Source organism: Stegodyphus dumicola, chromosome 12 (genome assembly GCF_044657685.1).
Source record: "Stegodyphus dumicola isolate Sdum_Otavi_A_Nest chromosome 12, ASM4465768v1".
In the NCBI taxonomy this organism is placed as follows: domain Eukaryota; kingdom Metazoa; phylum Arthropoda; class Arachnida; order Araneae; family Eresidae; genus Stegodyphus; species Stegodyphus dumicola.
In genome coordinates, this window is record NC_140779.1 from 43,633,631 (window position 1) to 43,651,373 (window position 17,743).

The 17,743-nt window shown below is 30.5% G+C and overlaps 1 protein-coding gene across 5 annotated transcripts in view; it reads left to right on the forward strand.

Moving 5' to 3' along the window:
• LOC118196907 (peroxisomal targeting signal 1 receptor-like) overlaps window positions 1–16,381 on the forward strand; it is a 169,078-nt gene extending 152,697 nt beyond the window's left edge. For all 5 annotated transcript variants that reach the window (XM_085827665.1, XM_085827666.1, XM_085827668.1 and 2 more), the window contains exons 12-14: window positions 1,253–1,418; window positions 4,684–4,841; window positions 14,812–16,381. In XM_085827665.1, the coding sequence (XP_085683791.1) occupies window positions 1,253–1,418; window positions 4,684–4,841; window positions 14,812–15,019 (532 nt within the window). In that variant the 3' untranslated portion in view covers window positions 15,020–16,381. The remainder of the gene's footprint in view (window positions 1–1,252; window positions 1,419–4,683; window positions 4,842–14,811) is intronic.
• Window positions 16,382–17,743: the final 1,362 nt, after the last annotated feature.

The following is a 17,743-nucleotide window of genomic DNA, read 5'->3' on the forward strand; positions in this document are numbered from 1 at the left end:
ACATGTCACATAAGCCGAAGCACTATCAATTTTAAGCATCAGAGTTTTTGAACTTTTTTTTAATGGATATTTTTTTTTTTTATTATTTAACTAGTATAGCTGTTAATGTTATCTAGTAATTGATATCTTTTCTCTAACAACAAAAATAATTTATCAAATGTAGGAACTTCTCTAGCATTAATGCTTAGATGAAATTGTATATGCATTTCATAATCTAGCTTGAGGAATGATATTTAACAACAGAATATCTGATAAATTATTTTTCTCATACTTTAAAATATTCAAATCCCTTATGCTTTTAGTAACATTATCTATTACATAGCTTATCCCCTTCGATGATTTGAAAGTAACATTATGTATATCCATTATTGACTTTGCATGCATCTTGATTAAGATTCTTTTATTTTCATATTTATCATGAAGAGCTTTAAACAGAGAACTGAAAGTATCATCAACAGTTTGAATTTTTTTGCTTTGTGAATTAATGCAGTCTATGAATAATAGTTAACTGAGTATTATTTGCAATAATGTTTTCAAATTGCCACTTAAAATGATTCCATTTTGTATATTTACCAGAAAATGTAGGAATTGATAATTCTGGCAAATGTATTTGTACTTTAAAATCAAATTTACTATAATCTCTTTCATTTTCAGAATGATAGAATAGATGATCAAATTTCCATAATTATCCAATTCTTCTATCATTTCTGCAGTTTCTTCATCAATGGCTGTTACATCATCTTTTTTATCAACACTTTGAAAATATTTATTTATTAAGTTTCTGATGTCCATTTGAATATTTTAGAGCATTCTATACTTTATTTTTGTTTTCGTTTACATTATCATCACATTCCTTAACTACATTTTCTAATTTAGTTTCAATTTTAACACACTTTTATTTCTCTCCAGTGCCAATATTTTGTTCTTTACTCTAGTTCAAAGGATTAATATACTGTGATTCTTTAATTCTAAGCTAAATGAGTGGACTATATAGTAAAGAACATGAACAACTTTATTAATGGTGATTACTACATTCAGTACTACTATGTTGTCTTAGCTGAAATGCATGGCCCACTAAAAGTTTCTTTCTGTTTATAATAGGTGGCACTGTATTCTAACTTAATAAAGATGAACAGCCATTTTGAATTTTAGCCTTGTTCTCACCTCAGAAGTTGCTCTGTATCATTTTATTCTTTTTATTATGAAAAATATTTAGAGATTTTGTTGTATTTTATTCATTTATTTTTCTTAGTAACAAAAGGGAAGCGGCCAAAGAAATGTTTATTGAAGCAGCTCGAATGAACCCTACTGATCCAGATCCTGATGTTCAGAATGGTCTAGGTGTTCTCTTTAACCTCTCCAGTGAATATGGCAAAGCAGTAGATTGTTTTAAAGCTGCTTTGCAAGTAAGACCAGATGTAAGTATTACCATTAATCCTTATGCTGATTCTTGCATCTTTTAGCATATCAAAATTGTGTATCGAATGAACTATACATGTATGTTCACATTGTTATGTATAAAATGAATTTTCTGTGTCTTTTTTCTCCTTTTAATTTAAGGTTAGGTAAATTATAAACATTTGATTCAAATTAAAAATTAAGTGGACATTTAAGAGTTTTTTCATTTTCAAAAAATGTCTCTATCATCTATCTCTTAACTCTGGGCTATGTTTCCACCCTTGTACTCACTTTTGTTTTGGGTTTGAATTGCACCAGAGCTCTATATATTCATGAAAGAATGTGAACACGTTTTTCTTTTCCTTTTGGGGAGGGGGGGTCTCATGCCTATTAAAATTGAAATATTTTTAATAACTTCTTGGAAAAATTATATGTAAACAACCACTAATTGTGTGGCTATTGACACTCTGTATGTAAACTGAAGGTTTCCTAACAGATTTTCCAGGCTTTGTTTTTCTTTATGCAAAAGCTGCAGAAGTATTGTTGACCAAGAAGTGGAGCTATGTGTTTGCTTTAACTGTTAACGGAAAGAAGTATTTTAAACTGGCTGACTCGAGTATATGTGTATAGTAGTATATAGTATGTATATGACTCGAGTATATTCCTATTATAATGAAATTATTTCAGTATTTTAAACCCAGCTGATGAAAATTCAGTTAGTGAGGGATGAGGATTTAGCATTAAGCTAATAATATCTAAACTTTTAACTTTTTTGTAACTGAGTAGAAAGTAAGACATTATTACACTACACTGTAGACTTACAAATAGGTGTACACTTTAAGAAAAAAATACTGAAGAAGAAAGCCTTATGTGTTAAGTAACAGTAGAAATGATGTTCCTGAAATATAAAAGTAACTATTTATAGCAATAATGTTTGTATATAATATAAAAAAATATAATGATTTTGTATTAAAATAAAAAAAATGTAATGGTTTTGTATTAAAATAAAAAATATAATGGTGTTGTATTAAAGAATTCGTAATATACGAGTTTGTTTTAGTTGTTTCTGTGCAGATAATCAAAACATGCTATAAAATTTAAAAAAAGCAAAATGTAAGTAATACTCAGGAAAACACAAGCTATAATCAAGTAACTTCACTAATCCAAAAAACCTTTATTTCTGAGATATGCACATTAAAAGAATCTTGTAATATATTTTATGTATCAAAACGTTTCTTTCTTTTTCTCCCTCCCCCCCCAGGTTTCTTTATAATTTAGTATTCAAGTAGTTCGCAACACTTAATGTGAATCATTTCTATACGGTAACTTTCTTTAACCCATTAGCCGCTGGTGTTGCATTGATGCAACAATCAAAATAAATGCATATATAAATATAACTACCTAACATGTTTTATACCAGCAGATGATTTTGTGTAGGGAATATTATGAAGATTATTTCTGTAAAAAAATATTTGCCTTCAACAATCATTTTATTTATAATAATTAATCTCATGCTGTAAGCAAAATTTTGGACCGGGTATTTTTGCCAAAAACATATAACGAAAGAATCGCTGTCTTTATGAGTTATCTATTTTTGGTCAAGGTCACCGCTTATCAGAACATTACATCAATCAGAAGTTTATACTTGTGTTGGGAAGGAAGGGAAAACAGGTGTTACTCTGATGCAACGTCAGCAGGAAATGGGTAATCTCCTTTTTTAGTCATTCCTTTCGATGTTCTGATTCATTTTCTGGCTGCTTTAAAAATGCCTATAATGAGGTATCTTACATTAGAAGAAGCCCTTCAAAGATTTTTTTATGAAGAAATAGTTGATGATAATGTTAATAAAGACCAGAATGAAACTGATATTGTTGCTGTTCCCCCAGAAATTGCAGAAGCTAGAGATGAAGAAGAAGGGAATGACAATGTTTTAAACAATAATTATGATATTTTACCAAATGATATTGCTGGGGAAGTTGAAATTCACAAAAGAAATAAGTTTCAGCCTTCTAAAAGCAGTGGTAGTCATACGAAAAAGTTTAAAAAGCACAAAACTGAAAACTTGAAATGGATTAAAAAAAAGGAACCCTCAGTTATGTCTCAGGAAGAGAGATAGAAGAAAAGCTACAAAAGACAAAATACAAGGTAAAACTAGTGGAGAGATTTTTGATTTTCTTTTAGATATTTACTCTCTTCTCGTTGAACAGACAAATATATATGCTCAGCCAAAAAATCACCCAGAATTTATTGCATCTGAAGCCTATATGGGAAGATTTATTGGAATATTATTGCTTACGGGATATCCTTCTTTACCTCAAGAAGAAATGCATTGTTCTCTTGATAAAGATATTTCTGTTCCTAAGGTACGAGAATTGATATCATGTTTGCAATACAGGAATATGAAGCAGAATTTGCATTTAGCTGACAATTGTCAAACTGACAATACTGATAAATTATATAAGGTGAGACCATATCTAAACTTAGTAAATATCATGACTTTTTATTACTGGAAATAAAAAGTCTCTTTTAGATTTCAAATGCGAGATTCCTTTTGTAAACTCCTATTGAGAGGTGAATTAGCCAGAAATAGATCAGCAACAGGAAGACCTAGTAAATTCAGTATTCAAACACCACTGCATGGAGATGGTAGACATTTTATCATAAAATCCGATGATAACAAAAGACTTCGTAGTAGAGCGCCATAGTCAGACTGTTTATAGATGCAAAGTATGTAATGTAGCTTTACATCATGATTGTAATCAAGATTTTCATGCTTGAATCTTTCAATTGAAATAATCTGTATTTGTAAAAGAAATATAATGTATATTTTAATATTGAATATATTACAAGAAAAGTGATTTGTAGATTTATAAAACGTTATAAGCTAAAAAGTAATCCAGTGCTCCACTTAAAGAAAACATCGCATGAGTACAATCCTATTCACTAAACATCCGTACTCTTATTCCGCTGATGTTGCATGAACACAACACTCGCTTTTTTCACAGGTAGAGCTTTTTTTAAAATTTTAAATGTAAATTAATGTTAGAAATGCTTAATTTAATATTTGTTATTGTTTTCATGAGAAAAGAATCATTCCTTGTAGTTTTGGCGGCTAATGTGTTAATTAAGCTGCACGAGAGTACGTTTTAAATTTTTATTTGAATATTCTTCGTGAATTTTTTCAGAAGGATGCCAAAGTTTTAATTTTTAGTGTAGTTTTATATTTTTTGGTGTTAGCTGTAGTTTGAGTTTGTTACCTTTTTATTATTATTATTATTATTATAGGATAGTTTGCTTTGGAACCGAATTGGGGCAACCTTAGCTAATAGTAATAGGCCTGGAGAAGCTATTGAAGCTTATTATCATGCTTTAGAACTCTATCCAGGCTTCATTCGTGCTCGTTTCAATTTGGGTATCAGCTGTATCAATCTTGGTGCTGCTAAGTAAGTATGATAGCTCTGAAGCATTTTTTTGTACTAGTACATGTGTGTTTATGTATGTGGACAAAGTAGGAGGTACAGAATCGAGATTTCTGCTATCCCGGATTCTTGGAAATTTGTAGATCATCAATCTTAATAAGATAACATGTAGAAATTATAAAATGAAAATGAGGCATTTATGATCTTAAGGAATCAGAGTGGGGGGAAAAACAACCACAAAAAAAACTGTGCTTTAAAATTTTGTCAAACTATGTAGTTTGAAGCAGTTTTATTGCTTCATTTTTTATATTTTCTTCATTATCAGCAGCAAATAACCATATGACAGATCAACTGGATTTAGTTCAGATAGAAAAATGTTCCGTGCAACCATTCAAGTTCCTGAAGTGTGGTCAAGGTTAAAAACAGTCAATATTGTAATTCCTTAGTAAGAGAGAGCAAAATGCAAAGCTATTAAACAAATGGCTTCATCTGAAGAGTGCATTTCAAGATTATGTGCTCAACCATTTCTCTGGAAACCGTGTACCCCCCCCAAATCTGGATGCTTGCTTTCTTCCCAGCCATAGGCGAAAGTGCCTCTCCCTTTTTTTTCCTTTTCAGATCCTTTCAGGAGACTACCTGAGGAATCTTTTACTTGTTGGCCTCTTAATAGGATCACATGAGACAACGGAGGCAATTTTAATACAAGTATCTGTCAATCAATGTATTGTCATCAAAGTTGACATACAGTAGTACTCTTAGCTAGTTGGGAGAAAAATTGCTTTTATGGCATCCCTGTTTATTATTATTATTATTATTCTCATGTACTGGATTTGTTTTAAAAATATTGCTGGTTGTCTGGAGGTTTGGATATTAGATTATTGCAGATATTAGATATCTGGATTCTGGACTTTGTATTGTTTATTGGGAATTTGCTTTGGGAAAACATAAATGCTTTTGTACATATATGAAGTGTTTGAAAAAGTTGGCTGCAAGTTTCATTTCCTTGAATATAAATTCTGAACATATAAGAGGCATAATTAACCCTTCAGCACCCACGCTCCCTTTCGCCACGTTAGTAACCGCGCGAGACAATTTTCACCCCAAGGTTTCATTGTCCACATTTCATGTTAAATATAATGAATGAGCACAGTTTATTGCTTGGATTGAAACCAGAAATTCTAATTTTGCAAGAGATTAATTTAATATGTTTAATTTTAAGTGTATTTTAAAACATATGACTTAATTTAAGGTCTTGCACATCATCGGTATTCAAAAGAAAACTATAAAATGTATAAATGCACATTATTTTTTAATTACATTCACAGTCAAATTTTAAATAAAAAATAAATTCCGTTGATTTTATTATTTAATCTAATTAAATTATTCCATTTAATTTCTAATTATATTATAATGCAATTTATCAAGCCATCCCTTTCAAAATTAAGTACAGTAATACAATTTATCATTTTATCCCTTTCAAAATTAAGTTCAGTAACACAATTTATCATTTCATCTCTATCAAAATTAAGTACAGTAATACAATAACTGAAAAACATACCTTTAATTATTCAGAATCTTTATTTTTGAAACAATCTTCATATAAGATATTTACATGTTTCTTACAAATTAATTTGTTGCATTCTAAACAAGATATAGATGTTTTCCAGTCGTCTTTTCTTGGACAAATGTCACATCATCTGCAGCTTCTCTTTTGAAACTTTTTTGGTTCATTAGTTACATCGACTCCAGCCAACCTCTTCACTCCAATTTTTAGTGCAATGGGTAGGGATGTGATATTTGATTGAATTACTGCATGTTCTTTTACAAGGGCTAATGATAATTCCTTCAAGAAATCCCTTCATTTCATATTACTCTGCTCATGGTTAGAGTTGTGTATTATGAATGCATTAATCCCGGCAATATTCATTAGTCCAAAAAATATTGTAAGCGACCAACGTCGGCATCTTCTTGAAACTGAATATGTTCCACATAATTCGTCTACAGTATCAACACCACCTAAGTCATATTGTAGAACATTATCATTTCGGGTTTGTTCTGTTCGCCTGATTGTGGATCAATTTTGTTGTCATCATGCAGCATGGATAACTATACCAGGACCGATTTTTTTTTTTTTTTACATACGATGTTTAAGTAAGTTCCTTATTTTTGAAGCCAAATAGTGAAGAGTGTATAGGCCTTTACGAGGTAAAAATTCTAACGGAATTTCTCTTTTATTTTTTTGAAGTGTACCGACACAAGTAAGTTTATAATTGTGTAATAAATCAGTCACTAAAGAAACACTCATGAACCAATTATCCATTGTTATATTCCTACATGTTCCTTTTATCGGAGAAATGATTCTTTTGACAACATCAGATGCCGTATTTGATTGCCTGTAAGGTCCGATAGGCTGTTGTCTGGCATAAATTTCTAAATTATATGTGTAAAACGTGCGAGAATCACATAAAGCAAAAATTTTAATACCATACTTGGCTGACTTATTTCTCATGTATTGTCTGAATTGACACCTTCCTCTAAATGCTTCAAGTTTTTCATCAACTGTGCAATATTCTGAGAGAGAGTACAGTTTCTGTATGTTCTTCAAGAATTTTTCAAAAATGTCCCTAAAAGATGCGAGTGTATCAGTTTCTTTTCTTTGTGATCGCGAATTTATATTATCAAATCTAATGCATCTCAAAAGGAAATGGAAACGATTGAGTGTTATTGTATTTCTAAAAATACTAACTCCACAACCATCAGTAGACCACAAGTCTTTTGCGTTCAGGTGCGCTGCTCTCAAAACACCAGCATAGTACAGTCAAAAGTTGTTAATTCGGACACCCATAATCCGGAATGATCTATAATCCGGACCTCAAAGCTAAAAACTTTCTGCGCATGCTCCGCGTTGACACATGCGCATAGGCATTTACGCGTGCATGTAAGACCTTTACGACTGCGCATATGCGTCTGCGCAAGCGCAGAATACGTTTTTGCGTGCGCGTTTAATGTATAATGGACGGTATAAGCTAAAATTATCTATTTCAGTTAATGTTGATGATTGCGTTGTTCCTTAATCTTCGAACTGGATCCAGCTTATTACCTTTTTTCAGACTGTAAGAGCAATTTTATAAAAGTAAACTTGAACTTTCGATTATGTCAAATAGAATTTCCGATGCTGGAGCTCCCAAAGGATCTACAAAATGAAAGTATGTTTCGATGTCCATCAAACAAAAAGTGGAATTGCTGCAAAAAATGGATAAAGGCATGAAGAAGGTGACAGAGAGGTTAGTGAAAACGAAAAAATTTCGATTGACAAGTTAGTCGGAATTCTCGGCACAGCAATTTACGGGACTTGAACAGCGGAACTTTGTAACTGAACAAGAAATTATGTCTGTTTATAGAATTAAAGAGAAAGTATTATCACATAAAACGAAGCAACTTGAACAACTTACATTGAAAGAAATGTTTAATAAAGTAAACAAATAAATATTAAGCTTTTTTTTTTTTTTTTTTTTTTTTTTGGTAAATTTTGATACCCTTTAGATCATAATTGTTCTTTATTTCATAAATTACGGTTTCATACTTTTAATTTTAGAATTTCTGCATGCCATCTTACGAGATTTAAACTGATGATCTATAATCCGGAATCGCCGAAGTCCCGACGAGTCCGGATTAACGACTTTTGACTGTATAACAATCCAAACAAAGCCTTCAGTTTAGCTACATTTGTTTCAAGAGCATCTCTTTCTCTGGAAAATTTATCTTTTATTGTTGAAATATAAATATTAGTATAGTTGACCAAATCTTCTATAATATCATCATCCAAAATTTGAAGTAAACAATCAACTGGAGTTTTTAAATTTCGATATTGTTTTTTTACACCAGGTAAATGGGTTACAATGTTTTTCGACGGAGTCCGAACATTTTTGAAAGGCAATACATTAGACCAGTTTGTTCCATCTTTTCCCACATAGAAATCTTCGGATGAGACAGAAGATGTAACACATAAATCATTTACATCATGTTCTTATTCAGAATGTGTATTGTGGTCACTTTCTGATATATTATCATCCTCTCATTCAGAATCTTCTATTTCACTATCTGTTTCAACACTCGCAAGCGGAGCTCGCAGTCTCTCTTGTTCAGGTTCGTACGCACTCATTTCGACTGAAGAAGTGAATACAAGTAGAACATTCCACACCGTGCAAGGTTGCTACCGTCCCACAGCTCTTTATCTGTAAATAGTCTAGCCATTCAGACATCGTGGAAAAATTCCTTTCAACCATGCCTTTATGAACTCAACCCTGAAAAGTAACGGAAATACCAGAACAGTCATGTACAGCATTTCTTCTTTTCTTACTAAAAATATAGGAGTGGGATGGGAAATGTCCCGTTGCAGGTGCTGACGGGTTAAGACACAATAATACGCCGAACAAATACTAATTCAGAATTCAAACAACAATTTATATTTTAAATTTTCATATTATATTTTAAAATTTTCACAGCCAAAGAACTTCAAAATTGCAAATAGTACTTACCGAAACCCATGCAATCACAAAATGGCGGCCACAAACGTGCAAAAAAGGAAGTGAAAATTTGAAAATATAATGCTGATTTTTGTTGTTTGACTTCTGAATTAGTATATAAGAGGCATATAAAAAAAAAAAAAAAAAGCTTTTAAAGTGTGTGTTGATGACTGCAGATGGTGTGCTCCGTCAATCTTGCATACCTAGTTGCATATCTTTAATATATTGCTTGTACTGGGTTCCAGTCTCTGCATTTGTTTTCAGCTACTGCTTGTGCAAGGTTAAGTATAGGCTGCTTGTCAATCAGTGAAGAGGCAAAAATGAAGGAATTGGAAGAACAATAATATAGGTCTTGTGCATCTGGTGTGAATTTTTTGCGCGAAACTGAGGAAAACGTTCGTGGAAGCATTCTGAATGCCTGATTAAGCACATAAAGACGACTGCAAGAACCAAATGCCATACTTTGATTGATTTCAACATTTTAAAAAGGAGGGCCGAAGTTCGATTGATGAAGATCCAGTGGGCTTGATGACCATTATAGCCCCGTTCACAAGAGCAGATTCGACCGGTAGCGAAAACCGGTTCTTCCAACGTGTCCCGTTCACATGGGACAAGCATTAACTGCCTCGCCGAATTGGAGGTAGAACTTGGTTGAATGTTTCTTACCTCTCGGGAGCAGGGCAAATGGGGAGATTTCCCGTACTATACTGCGCGGTTCACTTAATTTTAGTTACTGCTCGCTGGACTGTCAGCGAAACAATCGCGCTGATAGATGTCTGGGGATGTGATAGCATCCCCCCCAAAATTAGACAGAACTGTACAAGATACGGAAATTATAGGCAAATACAGACAAGGTTTATCTGATGCTAGGTAATCCAAAAATATCGTTCAAATTAAAACTAAAGTTAAAACAAGTGCATATCGGCTTCAACGCAAAAAGGGACTCGGTACCTTTTGAATGATTTTTTTTTAAAATTTAAGCATTTTCATCTACTTAATAATTATGAATCATCCATTTAATAATTATGAATATTATTAAATGGTTTTGTGAGACAAAATAATTTTGAGCTGAAAAAAAGTTTTTGCTAGCATTTTTTTAATTTAAATTTTTGAAGAAAAATTTTACGATTAAAATGTCTTTCTTCTCCTACAATTTTCAATGTCTCCCCCCAGTTTTTTATTGTATTTATTAAAGTGTTCTTAATAACTTCAAGGAATGATTTTGCAATTAATGAATTAGTTTCTGAGGGGGGAAAAATACACTTTTATCTAAAATCTTTAAAACAAATATGATCTCAGTCACATTTTCATTTCAAATAATTTTTTCCGAAAGTATTTTGCAAAATCCATCCTTGTTTCTATAAAGTATATAATTTTATATAAGCAGTAAAAATAATAAAAAATTTAATCCATACCTGTATATATTTTAGGAGTAAAAGGATTTATTGGAAAAAGTGCAAAAGTTTCTCAGTTTGCATTTGCAGTTTAAAGAATTCAAACTGTCTAAATAGACATTTAATCATTTCAAATCTTTAAAATTTTATTACTGAATTTCAATATACACACATGTATATAAATCAAACCTAGTGCTATTTATTCAATTGGTAAATATAAACATAAATTACAATCCTTTTTTTAAAACCTTATGTGGCCAGAAAAATTGCAAAAACTTATAAAAAGCAAGCAGAATTTTTCTTTACCTGTTTTTGTTTTGTAAAACACGTTCAAAACAATTTTAATACATTAATTACTTATAATATTGCTGCGTGCGTACGGGTTTGTAATAGATTGATAATAGTTTTTAATAGTTGTCATTGCACTCAAATCCGATGATAGTTTAATTAATTTTATTTTATCAACATAAACACTTCAAAGTTCTGGAATTTTCCACAGAAATACTCGTACAAGTGTTTAGCATATCACTAAGTATAATCAGTAGTTATGCTTCAATCTAAAGAACGTTAAACACAACGCATCTTAAGAGAAAGTTAACTCAGAAATATCTCCAATCTCACGCTGAACTAACAACTGGTAACAATAACAACTTATATAGCGTAAATAATGTCATAAAAATAGTGTGGTATAATGAGATTATTACTTTGAAACCGATGTTTCGAATTGATGCCCAAGAAGAACCAATATTTTCCATTCTGCTTCATTGCATATCTTTCAAAAAAGTACAAAATCATCCATTTAATTTCCTTTATCATTTTTTTAATGCGAAAAGTTTGTTTTATAAACTGTGAAAATGTCGGAAGTTTGTAACCGATATATTTTTAGATATGAAAATTTAAAATTAATGGGCGTCAAAAAGTCTAAAAATATGAACGATTTTCAAAAATTCTCCCAAAATATTTTTAAAAAAAATTACGCTAAAAATTTCATTTAATTTTTTTTTCTTTCACAGTGTGTTATGGTGCAAACTATAATATTCTGAGATTCTCAGTTTATTTGTTAATATTTGCAAAAAGTCGTTTCAACTTTAAATTTGAAAAAAAATCTAATCCTCTAAAAATCAAAAGCGTGACACCACATCCACAAGCAGTGTATGTACAAAGTTTGAGTTCTATATCATATCGGGAAGCAGTTTAAAAATTCATTACCATCTTTTAACCATAGCGACAAGCACCAAGAGTGAACTAAATAATAGCTTATATAATAATAATAATAATTAAAAAGCATATATTTTTCAGGAACCATTACGAAAGTTCAGATATCAGTTACGAAAGTACAAATTACAAAATTAACAACAGTAAACCACGTTAAAAATGTGTGAACAGTATTAGAAATCTGCCAATTCGGAGACGTGATTGTTCATAGAGGCTTTAGGTGTAAAGGGGAAGGAAGACGGTGGTCTTCTGAACGGGTCCTAAAGACGAAACTCTTTCATGTCTCCTTTTTCTCCCCTTGCTAACGGCAGCTGTGCGAAGGAGCGTTGCATGTGAACGGGGCTTATGTTCAGAGTGCATCATGAATTTCTATCACATGTTCAGATGGAAAGCAAGAAAGTCTACCAGAGAATTTTAACACAGTTTAGAGAGGCTGTATGTAGTAATAGACCTGAATTGTGTGTGTGGGGGGGTGAATCAGTCCTGAATGTTGCATCGTGACAATGCTCTAGCTTTGCCATATAGTACTAACAGCAGATTTTTAGAAACTATATCCTGGGCCAATGGTTAATTTTGCTTGTGCTTCTGTTCATAACAAAATATTACAACTTCGGAGGAAATTTAATTGGGAAGTTTGTCAAATCTACAAAAAAGTTTTTATGTATTGTGCTGTCTTTTTGTTAGAAAATTTTTCAAATTAAGTTTAAAGATTAAGGCTGTATCTGGGTTAATTTAATGAGAGGTTAAAATATTAGTCAACAAACTCATACTAAATGAAGTTTTCTGTTCAATAAATGCATTTAAATATGTAATTTTTAGTATTGTTAAACATATGTACTTAACAGAAAAAAAAAAAAAATGTGTTTCCTCCTCAGGCTTAGGGGAATTCACTTTTGAAATGAACTGTTTCAAAACTGAATGGACAGTAAAAGTAATAAATTTGCAGTCTGATTTTTTAGATAGCAGCTTAATACTTAAAAAGCCAACAGAAACAATATGAAATATGCAATAAAAACTTAATTATTTTTTAATGTTGAGAGATATTTACTTGTACATAAAAATTATGACAGGTTGATTTGAAGATCTTCCTCTTTTAACAGAGTCTTATTTTTATTTACGTAGTTTTCTTATTATAATAAAAACATTATCACTTTTGTGTTAATGAAATATTAAACAAAGCAACTGTTATTATATATCTTTCAATGAGACATCTGATAATTATCTGTACTTTTTTATACTATTCAAAAGGTGAGATAAAAATCATTTTATAAGATTGTATTGCATTTGCTATTGATGGGAATTCTTTTTATTTCTTTGGCATTTTGAAACTGTTGTGTAAATTAACAAAAAGTTTCTTGTAAGCAAGCATGATAATTTTTGTATTGCTTGTTCTTTTCTTTCATTATATTTAATATAGGTCTTGTGTTTATAATTAGTTAATGAATGTTTCTGGAGCTGATATTGAGTAGGGTAAATTTAAATCTGATCACAATTTTATCAAGTTCTTTCAAATATTCTTTTATTATGAGTAATTGTGAAATATTATTTTGATAAAATATTGGGTAATTATATGTTATCCTGTTGACTGTGAAATTGTCACCAAGCAGCGTGATTTAGTGTCAGTGATGGATGATCACGCCATAACAACAGATTCATAACATCTGAATGTTTGCTTGATGTAACCCCAGTGATTCATGATGTTTTCTTCATGTTTGATGACCTCTTTTTTCATGAACAAGGCTATAAATTAGCTGTTATTGCTATATTTTTTGTTGCATATTTGATTAAAATTTGGGACTTGTCTTCTACAAAACAGTAAATGATAGATTGTTGACAAGGTTGGGGTGTCATACCATAAAAAATGTATTTAGTAATGGATATGGTGTGGTCAGCTAAATATAAACAAAAAAAGAGTATTAATTTTTAACAGTTGCCTGTGAAAAATCTGTACTTAATAGCATTGTAAACAGGCTTGCAGGTAAAATTGGAGAATTAACAAAATAGCAGAAATTGGCAAAAGCTTTCTTAGGAAAGGCCGGGGGGAAGTAGGTCGAATCATTGTTGTTTATTAAATAAAGAGAGATAATTCCTTCGGAATTCTGCAGGAACAATTGCTGCAATCTTGGTGGAATATCCACCAGCTTTGATTGTTCAGTGGTAACCAATGTTCGTAGTCACAGGATAGTAACATTGTTTTGAAATAATGTAAATTGCTGTATATTTTTATGCTTAATTTGGAAGTATCAATTTAAGTACTGCTTACTATTGTATTTTACTTTTTTGTACATTTTGTGTAACTGCTTGAAAAGAGTTCAGAAAAGATCAGATCATAAAATTTCACTGTTAGTTACCGGTCAAATTTTGGAAAGTTCTAAAAAATTAGGATGCTCTGCAAAGTCATCATTAAAAGTTAGTTTCCAAAGGCATTCCCTTTCTCATAGCAGTGTAGTCATTTGCAGAAAGTACTGAGAAATTAACTACTGTTCTTGAGAAGTTTTGGTGAGGATAGTGGATAAAAATTGCTGTATCTGTCTTTAGACAATATTTTGCAGCCTTTTTATGTTTGAAATTTTCAGTCTTTTAACTGATAATGATTGACATATTAATTTTATTCTGTGTATTTCTGAAGCTGTTTGTGATATCTTAGGGAGTAACCAACAGTAACATATTAAATTACACTTGTTGATTATACTTGATTTTAACTGAGCATATTAATTTTTTATATTAATTCAAGTTACTGTTCAGGAAAATAAAAAGCAAAAATGCAGCAGCAGTTCATAAAGCATTTAGCTTTATGCTCTTTTTATGTTAATCATTTCATGATATATAACTAATAATAATGGTCTTTATAATTTTCAGAGAAGCAGCTGAGCACTTTTTGTCTGCACTTAATCTACAGAATGCTGGAAGAGGTCCACAAGGGAAGTCATCTAAAGCTGCTATGTCAAGCAATATTTGGTCTACTCTGCGTATTGTAATGACACTCATGAAGAGGATGGATTTATACCAAGCTGTTGACAACAAAGATCTTGATTTGCTCAATAAAGAATTTGGGATGGAAGTCTAATTAAAATATATAAAAATTCAATTATATTTATTTGTAGTTTATCCATCATAGACTATTCAGTTATTTGAATTTCTTCTCCATAAAGAAGAAATTATTTACAAACGTAACATACAAATTATTTACATACTGTATTTGCTTGCCTCTATAGTAACCTTCCAAAGATTTATATGATCTAGTATTATTTCTATATTCTTCTTTTGCTCTTTATTATTGTGTAACTCCTGCATAAAATTTCAATTCCAATAATAAATTTTCATTGTTTTTTACCAATTTTGGAATTGTTGCTTCCCCGCCCCCCAGAATGTTTTTTTTTATATATATACAATCTATGACGCGAGAGAAATATTAGCTTCTTAAAACATTCTTTCTAGGAGAATTAATATAAAAATTTATATTTATATATATATTTTTTTAAAGCTGGGACTTGAACCAAACTGTAAAACTTTTAAAGTTTAATTTACATGGTGGTTATAATTAAAGTCCCACTTTGAAATGGTCATAATCCCCCAGAATGTATTTACATGGCAAAATTTTTGTATATATCTGCTGAACTTATTGAAGACTGGTAATTCTGTTAAAATTTTAATTTTGATAAAATGAACTAATTACATTGATTGGTCCCATTTGTAAGCACAAGCCAGTTTCAGCAAAGCACGTTCTAGAATACTGGTAGGGTAAATTTATTAGTTTACATAATATAAGTATTCAAAAATATAAATTCAAGTTATAAAAATTATTGATTGAATTCATGTGAAAAGTAAATAATTACTAAATAATTAATAGGTTTAAAAGTTCTTTATAAGGAATGTTATTCTTAAAGTCAGTACATTATTTGACATTTTATCAGCTATTGCTTCATAATTAGGACCAGTGTGATGAAATCCCTGCTCATAAGCAATCAAGTTGTTCATATTGAAGTTGATTTGTGTACTTTTATTTTGTGATATTAATTATTGAAAACAGTGATTCACAAAAATATATGGAATCGAAAAGCGATTTTATCTAGTATGATGCTCTTGATTGATGTAAACAAATACACTTATATTTCTGAGGTAAGCTGCTAAGTATTTAAAAAAGTTATATTTTATTGAAAAATTAAATATTTTTATCATAGTCACAGGACAGCCGGCACACATAAAACTGTTGACAGTTGCAATGGTACCTGCGGGCTTTAGAGTTGACGACCCCTGTTCTACATGAAGATTTTAGAGCAGTTAGCCTCAGTGTCTTTGAAATAGTCTATTTTCTAGCTACTGTTGAAATTTATTATAATGTTTAAAATCAAACTTATGTTGCATTTCTGTATAATGGTATCTTGTAAATAAGTTTAACTAATAAAATTAGTAATATTATTTAATGAAACTTTAAAGTGTATTTTTTTTTAAAAGAGCTTAAATTTGTTAACAGGTTTGTAAATTTCTTATTTCAAAGCTAGTTATTTTAATGAATATTCAGTACATAGAGAAGAATTATCAAAATTGGTTGGAATCAAAAGTACTTTGAATAATAAGTTCTGAAACATGCAAATGGAATATTGTGTTTGTTTTAAATATTTAAATTAATAACTTTTTATCCTGGGAAAAAGAAAAAAATATTATAAAAAAGTGCAAATGTGTTGGTTTGGTTTATATTTATTTGATTATATCAAACCCATTAAATCTATTTGCCCAAAAAAAGGGATGCTTTGAGGGAAACAAAATTCTATAAGACTTTTAACTATGTCAGGAAAAACTTCCAGCATGGCACATTTTCTTTATAAAATGTGAATTAAATAAATGGTCAAGTGAAATTTTGAAATAACTGCTGGTGATTTTGCTTCATTAACCTTTTGATGGTCATCAGTGATTGCAGTTAGAATTCCAGTTATGCTCTACAGTGGGTGCAAATGAACATCTAGGATTACAAATTTATGACTGACAGATATGTGTATTTGGAAAGAAAGAATTGCTTAATCTCACAACTGCTGAAGGGTTAAAAGCAAGAAAAGTTCTGTGTGTGTGTGTATATATATATATAGAGAGAGAGAGAGAGATAAACACATTGTATGTATATGTAATTTATCTCTTTGCTTGAGGTGAAAAAATATGTAAGTATGGCTCTGGCTAAACATAGTTGGGCATTTACCGCAATTTTTACTTCAGTTGTGCAAATATTGTCTGCAAAGCTTCTTCATTTGGTAAACGGTATTTCTGTTGAAGCCTTTCCATTCATAAAAATGTTTCTTCTTTAGTCAATGACATTAATTCTAATCTAGTAGTTCTAAATGCCTTTCAGAACTTGAATTCTTAGCCTTTTTATGTTTTATTAACATTATCTCTGACAGTTGACGATTTATTTTCACTTTGCTTCATCCATTAGTTTCCATATAAAATGATTTCCTTCTATCCTTACAAAAAAATAAATAAAATAAAACTGAAAGAGAGAGATCTATATCTCACCTTCGAAAATGATAAGAATTTCGTACAAAATCAAAGCTAATCTAAATTTGCCTTTTTGCCTAATTTTAAATTAATAAATAAATAAAAGATGTGAATGCAGTATCAGTAGTATTAAATGAATTAACACTTTGTTAATTATAAGTAATCAGATTTTGTATTAAAGTGATAGGAGTATAAATACATTAATTATATTGTCAAAAAAGTTACATATATACAGTATACTGTAATTATGTGTGTTTTCTAATAAATAATTTAACCTAATCAAACCAAAGTTTATTTAGATGTA